Source organism: Pecten maximus, chromosome 6 (assembly GCF_902652985.1).
Source record: "Pecten maximus chromosome 6, xPecMax1.1, whole genome shotgun sequence".
Classification (NCBI taxonomy): domain Eukaryota; kingdom Metazoa; phylum Mollusca; class Bivalvia; order Pectinida; family Pectinidae; genus Pecten; species Pecten maximus.
In genome coordinates this window covers 23,504,128-23,514,253 of record NC_047020.1, presented here as the reverse complement: position 1 = coordinate 23,514,253, position 10,126 = coordinate 23,504,128, and the positions used below count along the sequence as shown (strand labels likewise).

Sequence of the window (10,126 nt, the reverse complement as noted above, 5' to 3'; positions counted from 1 at the left end):
AAAAGTTGATAATTGTATTGTATTTTCATCTACAATTTTCGATATTTGATCCTTTAATACTTACATAAAATCAAATTTTAGAAAAATGTGAAGTTGAAATTAAGACTTTATTGATCATTAAACTGGCTGAAACTGATAAACTGTTACACATAGTCGAACAGTCGTGATACTATTTACAGGAGGAATTCCACAGTTCGGCACCCATGTTTACTTGAGTTGACATTAATGCGATAAGACTCCACTGCTACCCTGATACCAGGATTTTGTTCCCCGGAGAAATGTGTATATCTCACGCAGTCTGGTACCACAGATTGTTGGTCGACAATGACATATTAAACTGGACTTAACTTTTACCCTTGAATCCATACCCGAGGAATAGCCATGGGTTCGTGCACGGAGAGAGAAACTCAGACAGACAGAAGTAAACACAGGAAAGACAATGGAAAACTATCAAAAGACAAAAATGAGAAATTGAAGACGTACACTACTTATGTAAGTATATCGATATTAACGTTATAAGTCTTACGTAACTAATGTGCAAAAATATGTGTACAGTATATGTATTGTTTAAGTACAAAGCCGTATCGTCATTGTCAGTAACATTGTCTGACTGAATTAATGACATGTACTGCATGCCATATTAAAGAGACACTGTTAATAATTTTATATTAGAGAACGGATGGAATGGTTTATAACGAAAGTACGTACGTGTTAGCACAGACATTTGTAGTCTTCACAATCCTGTATGGAAATCAGGTTGATCATATTCTTCTGCACTCTTCTGCAACACGGTGACATATCGAGCGTGGTGCTATAAATCACAGTAATGCGCGTGTTCCTCAAAGTGACAAGAAATTATATATAGTACACGGATTGGATATCTTTGACTGGGAAAACTTCCAGTTAAAGTGTACCTTTTTTTTGTTATCGACTTAATTCAGTATCGCAGGACAGAATGAGTCCCCAAATAGTTGCCCAGGAGAGGAAATCCGGGGATTAAAAAAGCTCTAAGCTTGCACGTGCTTATAGGATTAACGAGGTGATCGCCCGTGCTACTGATTCGTCTAAAATGTACATAAAGTGTATGTACTAGACGAAATTAACACAAATACATATACTAGAGGAACAGAGATATTTGTAAGACATATGGAACCTACACTGTACAGGACATTTAAACAGACTTGTCACTAGGACCTTACGTAACGTGTTCGTTGTATGTAACAAGACGTCGGCCACACTAAAGTGTCTTAAATGTAGCTAGGCGTCGACCACACCAAAGTGTCTTAAATGTAGCTAGGCGTCGACCACACCAAAGTGTCTTAATGTAGCTAGGCGTCGACCACACCAAAGTGTCTTAAATGTAGCTAGGCGTCGACCACATCAAAGTGTCTTAAATGTAGCTAGGCGTCGACCACACCAAAGTGTCTTAAATGTAGCTAGGCGTCGACCACATCAAAGTGTCTTAAATGTAGCTAGGCGTCGACCACACCAAAGTGTCTTAAATGTAGCTAGGCGTCGACCACGCTGAAGTGTCTAACATATAGCTGGCCACGACCACACTGAAGTGTCTAACATACAATGTATAGCTATGATGAGTTGTTTGAGGTGTATGGTGGGCTGTATGATGAGCTGTATGGTGAGCTGTATGGTGGGATGTATAATGAGCTGTATGATGAGGTTGAGATAGAGAGATACCGAGACAGATAGGAAGCATGAAAATTATCCCTCGCCCTCCCCTCACCCTCACTGGAGTACTAAATCTCACCAATATCCACATATAGTTAAATACGCGTTATAGCTTAGGATTCGTTACCCTGTACATGTACTGATTCAGGACAATCTAGGACTTATAAATAAGGTCAGACTTTTAAACAAACAGTATTAAGTATCACCTGTGGCGGTCAATTCGCGGACACTGACATCTGTCGGGATGATTAGTTCGACAGCAGGTGTATGTTAAAGTGATTAGGACTATATATATACAGATACGTGGTGTTCTCTGACAAACCCCTGGCGTTGTGTCATCAAGCGGGACTCCTTCATTGTAGAACGCCATTTTCGACCGTTATGGATATCAAGACGTTTTTGTTTTGCATCTTCTGTATAAATCTGTGTTCGGGATTCTTCTTTTTCTCGACGTCTGCTGGAGGATCTTCACAGGTACCTATGTTTTAACTGTTAGTGTCCGACATCAGGACATAATGTTTGTCTTTGATTCTCCAAGTTCCCTCACCATCGCATATTTTTCTTTTCAACACGATTGTAAATTAAGAGTAGTTTAATTGACTCTGCATTAATCAGTGGTCTGTATAATTTACTTACATATTCTACCATTCATCACTGGCCTTAGCCTTCCACCGATATTTGTTTAAGATTTAGTTACTCTGTGTGTAATGTTTGCTTTGGAACAAAATAAAAACGAACCTGTAAGCGACGACGAGACATATTTACCTGTACCGTAAATGTTGTAAATATCAGACATTTATTATTCAGCCATAACTAAAGTTATATCCAGCTGTGTGTACATAAGGTACTTTGTTCTGTCTTTGGAGTCGGCGATTGAAAGGTTCTGACCACAGGCTAGACAAAATGGCTGCCGTTACAAAACTTCTCGACTTCGATCCTCTAGAGTTTACGTTCACTCCTGGAGTATCGAGGATTGGACTTTCCCAACCTCGATACTCAAATGGTTACATTCCATCCTGGAGTATTGAGGATTGAGCTCTTCCAACCTCGATACTCAAATGGTAACATTCACTCCTGGAGTATCGAGGATTGGACTTTCCCAACCTCGATACTCAAATGGTTACATTCAATCCTGGAGTATCGAGGATGGGACTTTCTCAACCTCGATACTCAAATGGTAACATTCACTCCTGGAGTATCGAGGTTTGGACTTTCTCAACCTCGATACTCAAATGGTTACATTTCATCCTGGAGTATTGAGGATTGGGCTCTCTCAACCTCGATACTCAAATGGTAACATTCACTCCTGGAGTATCGAGGTTTGGACTTTCTCAACCTCGATACTCAAATGGTAACATTCACTCCTGGAGTATCGAGGTTTGGACTTTCTCAGTCTCGATACTCAAATGGTAACATTCACTCCTGGAGTATCGAGGTTTGGACTTTCTCATCCTCGATACTCAAATGGTAACATTCACTCCTGGAGTATCGCAGTTTGGACTTTCTCAGCCTCGATACTCAAATGGTTACATTCAATCCTGGAGTATCGCGGTTTGGACTTTCTCAGCCTCGATACTCAAATGGTTACATTCAATCCTCGAGTATCGAGGTTTGGACTTTCTCAACCTCGATACTCAAATGGTTACATTCCATCCTGGAGTATTGAGGCTGAGGTTTGGACTTTCTCAGCCTCGATACTATAATGGTAACATTCACTCCTGGAGTATCGAGGTTTGGACTTTCTCAGTCTCGATACTCAAATGGTAACATTCACTCCTGGAGTATCGAGGTTTGGACTTTCTCAACCTCGATACTCAAATGGTTACATTCAATCCTGGAGTATCGAGGATGGGACTTTCCCAACAACAGGAGGTCTACTGCACGGGAAGCTCTCGCGATATCATGTGACAGAGGCCAGTTTAAAGCATTTTCCGGAAACCTCAATTGAATGTCCGAGAAAAGGACTTAAAATAATATTAGATTTGTTTAATCTTTCTATCACTGTGCAATGAACTTGTTCATGTGAAGTTAAAATCGAAAATTACATTCTAAGCAATGGCTACAGAGTTCCAGATTCAATCATATTCCACCTCATTCCCGCGGTATTAATTATCACAACACCGGTGGCATTATGACATCAAACACTCCGTCCCAGGAAACATTTAGCATGACTATTCACATTATCTGCGACGGTTTGGATCGACGGGAAAATAGTTTTAATTAATTTGTATTATTAACAAGATGACGTCATATTTTTTTCTGCAGACTTCAGTAAGACTTTGACATAAAAAAATGAAACATTTCGGATAGTTGTAAACCATGCCTGTTACCCCGGACATCTCTCGGTTCGTCAATTAATTGTAGTGCCCTCGAAATAAGGCAATATATTTTAGAACATCACACTTGAATTTCACAATGCTAATATTTCATCGACGGAGGGCGGCCTGTCATTGTCAGCCATGTCCGTCGTCCACGTCAAGCGTAACAGTGACGTCACAATATTATTTTATAGGTCCAAGTTCAAACTCGCGCCATATCTGATAGGCTCCGAGGAGCGGGCACTAACTTGGCTAACGCCTCATATTTTAGTACATCACATGACAAAATATTGACTTCCTATTAGCTACACAAACGGGTACACAATTAAATCAAAGAAAATGGTCACATCTTTAACGACGACGCTGATCTCCCGAAAAAGGAATTACTGGTAACAACAAACGAAGAAAATCAGATGAAGTGAAATCAATCATCCCGGTGACACGAATGACCTAATATGGATGTATCACGTCATTTTCATCTCCATCTTGGTGCATTACATATACAATTTGGTAAAAAAATGAAAAAGATATTGATTGTTAAAGCTGTATATTGTATAGTGATACATAACCAAATTACAAAAAGCCAGACCACCAGGGAGAGGGGCTAAATTGGACAGAATGCACCAATGCCCTCGTTTAGTATTTGTTTGTTTCGTCTTACTTCCGTTGAGCACTATAATGTGAAATTTCTAATACAGTTTTTTTAATAATAATATGTCACACAAAATATTCCCTGTCTTCTGGCGATTTTACTGACAATTTATACGGTGCAGGCATCCTTAAAAATAAATAAGCGTCTTAAAGATCTTGATGGGGTATACGTATCAAATGTAAACTTCCGGGTTACAGCCGGTTAGCAAACACATGTCCATTTCAACACGACTGTCTGTAGTAGGCGGGCATATCGGACACGTGGGGACATCTGCTCCTACAACTAAGGTAAAGTCCGACGCTAGGGGAATCGTTATTGATATTTTCGTGCTTTAAAGTTTCGGTTTCGTTTCGGTAAGGATGACGGTCCACAAACCGCTGGCGCTGTACCCGATCCGGAAACCAAAAATAGTTTCGTAAATCACCTAAAGGTTCAGATGTGTATCTACAGTTGCTATACTGTTAATTTTGATAAAACGGTTGCCAAGTTATGTCGTCATATACTTTGCCAAACTGCCAATGCGAAGTCGATTATTTTGACTGTTTCATGCAAACATATTAAACTTCGAGTTGTCTCCCCTTTACCACAGATCACGATGGCCGGTCAAGGTGGTGGAAGTAGCCCTCCTTTGACAACTCACATACTGGACACGGCGCGTGGTCAGCCGGCACAGGGCGTGGCTATGACTCTTTCCAAGCTTGACCAGAGTGGACAATGGCAGACAGTCGAGACAGGGTTAGTTAATAGATAAACTTAAAGGAACAAAGATTTACTAAAATAGCAAATTAATTTGGCATTTAACCCGGCGTCTCTTATCTGCACGGCCTATTCCTAGGCTGTGAAATCATTGGTATTTAGTTTTTTTCTTTTTCATTTTTTTTTTCATTTTCATAATTACATCGCACATTACACAAAAGAATTCGGCGATTCACAAAACAATGAACAGCTTCAATCCAAAATTTTATCAAGATCCTAGGATAAGATAGTTTAGTATCTCCATTATTTTATTTTCAAATCATTTAACAACCGATTCAAACAATCCTATAACTGATAGAACGGATAGTTTCTTATCGCACTGATCCTCGATACTCTAGGGGCTACATTCACTTCTATCTAGAGCAATATATTTGGATTGGCATTTAAAAAAAACCTGACAAATCGATAAGATTATTCTTTTTTTTTTGAAGATTACAAGGGAACAATAAACAAGTCCAGAACCCGTCAATTTAACGATATGATGATAACGAGATTTTCAATTAAAAAAGAAGTGGCGGTGACTGACCTTTCGAGTGATAATGTTATAATGACAAGTGAACGCAGCTACTTAAGTATCGAGGATGGTGACAATTTTACTGATTTTCTCCTTGGTTTTACCAATGTTTCTTCTTTGTTTTGATAATGCATTTTAAAGTCTTATTTTCCTTTGATTTTCATTTCTTTTTTCATTACCATAGGGGCTTGGCACGTGTCAAGCTCCAGTCGATTTTCTGAGATATTGACCTTTTTTTTACACATCGGCTATATATATTGAATCTAGGGCTAGATAACTGATATGAAGTTAAAGAGTAATATTGGGAGACTAAGGAAGGTGAAGATATAAATCTGATTCCCGGTATTGTATAACAGATTCCTCATACTTTCTCACGTTGTACAGTATTGAAGTGACATTGTACGTTGTACAGTATTGTAGTTACATTTGACGTTGTACAGTATTGTAGTTACATTTGACGTTGTACAGTATTGTAGTTACATTTGACGTTGTACAGTATTGTAGTTACATTTGACGTTGTACAGTATTGTAGTTAGATTTGACGTTGTACAGTATTGTAGTTACATTTTACATTGTACATTATTGTAGCTACATTTGACGTTGTACAGTATTGTAGTTACATTGTACGTTGTACAGTATTGTAGTTACATTGTACGCTGTACATTATTGTAGTTACATTTGACGTTGTACAGTATTGTAGTTACATTTCACATTGTACATTATTGTAGCTACATTTGACGTTGTACAGTATTGTAGTTACATTGTACGTTGTACATTATTGTAGTTACATTGTACGCTGTACATTATTGTAGTTACATTTGACGTTGTACAGTATTGTAGTTACATTTCACATTGTACATTATTGTAGCTACATTTGACGTTGTACAGTATGATAGTTAGATTTGACGTTGTACAGTATTGTAGTTACATTTGACGGTGTGCAGTATTGTAGTTACATGGTACGTTGTACGTTATTGTAGTTACATTGTACGCTGTACATTATTGTAGTTACATTTGACGTTGTACAGTATTGTAGTTACATTTGACGTTGTACAGTATTGTAGTTAGATTTGACGTTGTACGTTATTGTAGTTACATTGTACGCTGTACATTATTGTAGTTACATTTGACGTTGTACAGTATTGTAGTTACATTTGACGTTGTACAGTATTGTAGTTACATTGTACGTTGTACAGTATTGTAGCTACATTGTACAGTATTGTAGTGACATTGTACGTTGTACAGTATTGTAGTTAGATTTGACGTTGTACAGTATTGTAGTTACATTTGACGTTGTACAATATTGTAGTTACATTGTACGTTGTACAGTATTGTAGTTAGATTTGACGTTGTACAGTATTGTAGTTACATTTGACGGTGTACAGTATTGCAGTTACATTTGACGTTGTACAGTATTGTAGTTACATTTGACGTTGTACAGTATTGTAGTTACATTGTACGTTGTACAGTATTGTAGTTACATTGTAAAGTATCGCAGTTACATTTGATGTTCTACGATAGCATAGTTATAAAGATTAAATGTTTGTTTTTACTGTAGGGTTACAAACACAGATGGAAGAGGTGGGTTTTTCGGGAGTAGCGACAAATGGACAAACGGCACTTACAAACTGTATTTCGACACAGGAGCCTACTTCGCTAGTCTTCACACCAAGGGTTTCTACCCGTATGTGGAGGTCAGTAACTTCTTGATTGCTTGATCTGGTTTTCTTTGAAAATCTTACTTTCAAAATCTGTGACATACCATGATGATACATATTGTTTGTGTTCTATTATAACAGAAAATACCAATTAAAACTCAAGCTACCCAGTTCCAGTGTGTCAAATTCGTGTGACAATGATTTAACTGGCCATATTTAGTGTTTTGTTAAACCTAGGCTGCACCTTCTACAGTTACTAGATGTCTAGTATTTTACATGTGTGTCCATTGGGGATGAAACATTCAGGTTGTGCAGTAGAACCTTTCTAACGTCATATCACAAGGTTAGATAATGGTATCTTACGTGATCGGTCAATGTTGTAAACTATCAAACTCACGATATTTTTTTACTCGGTCGGTTGATTTTTTTTGATAGTATAGAGGAATGTTTGTTGGTTTACTTCCGGTACATTTATAGTAATGTCATCTATATCTCGGTATGTTCCTTGTAGAATTATACACCATGTCATTATCTCCCTGATCCCCGTCACCACCATAACACATTACAATAGCTTGAGTAAGGAACCTCTAGGAGAGGTTGACACCACGTGTTGAGGAGGGGCCGCAATGCATTCTGGGGGATATTAAAACCTTATGCGATTGTGTGGTTTTTCAGGTGGTGTTCTATGTGGAAGATCCCGGTCAACACTACCACGTACCTCTGTTACTTAGCCCGTACAGTTACTCCACCTATAGAGGAAGTTAGATGTCATGGAAAGGGAAAGCTACTGGAAATCCTATAGTATACACATATTCATTAATTGTTTTAGTCGGATTTTATTTTTATTATACTTGTTTATATACTTATTACACAACAATTAAAAAAATGTGTAATTGAATTTATTGTTATCCAAGAAAATGATGATATAGAAGAGACTTTTTTGTTGTTGTTATTTTCGTTAAAAATACCGTGGATCAGTTTCACTTACAAATATACTTTTAAGTTACTATTTCTGAAACCAACTTCTTTGCTCGTCAGGACTAAGTCCAGGAGAACTACTGTATTGCTTTACCCCCGCGTCCGTGTACATCGTTATAATACAGTGTTGTGTTAATTCTAATTAACAGTAATTAATTCGGCATTGCTCTTGTAAGAACATTCTATGTCATACATGTATTTCAATATTAACGCTGATATAACTGCAAAATTGTGTCAACAAGGCTACCCCCAAGTAGTACATGTATTAAGAAGTTGTATTCAGATAAGGAGTGTAAGAACACGCTAAATTCTATGTCAAAAGCAGCACTAATAAGACATCATCGCCTCTAAGACTTTCAGTTTCTGTACAATTTAGTACTATATATGATATACGGTCATTATGTAAAATACCACAGAAATGACACAATTCTATAATGTTTGTTGATCTTAAATCTGTACATAATCGAACTATATTACGTAATTTGCTTAGATGTTCAGGGAATTTTAGTGCTGCTGTCTATAAAATATGTGGAGAAATTACATCTTGAATGAGCAAAAATCTACTGAAATCTGAATCGTTATTCATTCTATTGTACATCATTAATTCTTGCCAATTATGAACAGCTTTATAGACGATTGAGTTCCATTGTGAACTACTCGGACAAACTGTATCTGAAGTATACTGCAACAGCTGATTAAACAAATCATACTTGCGAAGTATTCTCACAATATCGGGAATAAAACCATTTTGACCGGACAAGAATAGACGTTTGAGAAATACAGTATAAGTTAAGTATTTACTGTCTACAAAGACGACCAAGAAATAAGTTATTTTATGTCAATATAACCTTCTATAGTGGTCCATCCAATAAGGAAATTGGCTTTATCAATTCTAGTTCTAATGTTTCAACCTTGAATGGATTTTACGATAAAATTTTGAGCGCGCTCTAATTTGATTAATTCGGTTCTCGATAATTGCCATAGTTCACACCCATACAGTGCAGACGGGAAAACTTTAGCCTTAATCACCTTTGAAACTATCAAAGGATTAAGGGTCCTAGGATGGGCACGAGATCGATAAAGAGCCATGGTTCCACTTTTCATTTTCTTACATGTAGACTCCGTTCTGTCTGATGAACATAGATTAAAATTCAAAACAACACCGACGTGCGTAATATTTTCAACAATTGGTAATGCTTTACCATATAAATACACGTTTAACCAAAACTTGTTTTCTGCCTTTACAGAGAATGAAAACCTCCATTACAACTATAATTTTCACAAATTGTAACCATATCTTGTAAACCAACACTTGTGTTACTAATCAAACATGTCATCCGCTTGTGTAGGGATATTAACTTTGGTACAATAACAAATGCTCCCGACATCATTTAATAAATCGTTAATGAAATACAGGTACATTTTAGCAGATAAGGATCCCCCTTGCAAGATCCCTCTCTCCATAACAACAGGTGATGATTGAGAAATAACCCTTTGTGCCAAACAGTATCAAAAGCTTAGTTTAAACAGTATTTTATTCAAAATATGGCAGTGACAAAATAAT

At 37.3% G+C, this 10,126-nt stretch overlaps 1 protein-coding gene across 3 annotated transcripts; it reads left to right on the top strand.

The window, feature by feature from the left end:
* The first annotated feature begins 279 nt into the window (after positions 1-279).
* On the top strand, positions 280-8,519 carry LOC117329286 (5-hydroxyisourate hydrolase-like). Of its 3 annotated transcripts, none has more exons than XM_033887154.1 (4): positions 280-492; positions 5,246-5,391; positions 7,485-7,620; positions 8,260-8,519. In XM_033887154.1, the coding sequence occupies exons 1-4, from the start codon at positions 382-384 to the stop codon at positions 8,347-8,349; spliced, it is 483 nt and encodes a 160-aa protein (XP_033743045.1). In that variant the 5' UTR covers positions 280-381; the 3' UTR covers positions 8,350-8,519. The 3 variants fall into 3 exon arrangements, with proteins under 3 accessions (XP_033743045.1, XP_033743046.1, XP_033743047.1); XM_033887155.1 differs by lacking the exon at positions 280-492 and adding an exon at positions 1,969-2,160; XM_033887156.1 differs by lacking the exon at positions 280-492 and adding an exon at positions 4,798-4,943.
* Positions 8,520-10,126: the final 1,607 nt, after the last annotated feature.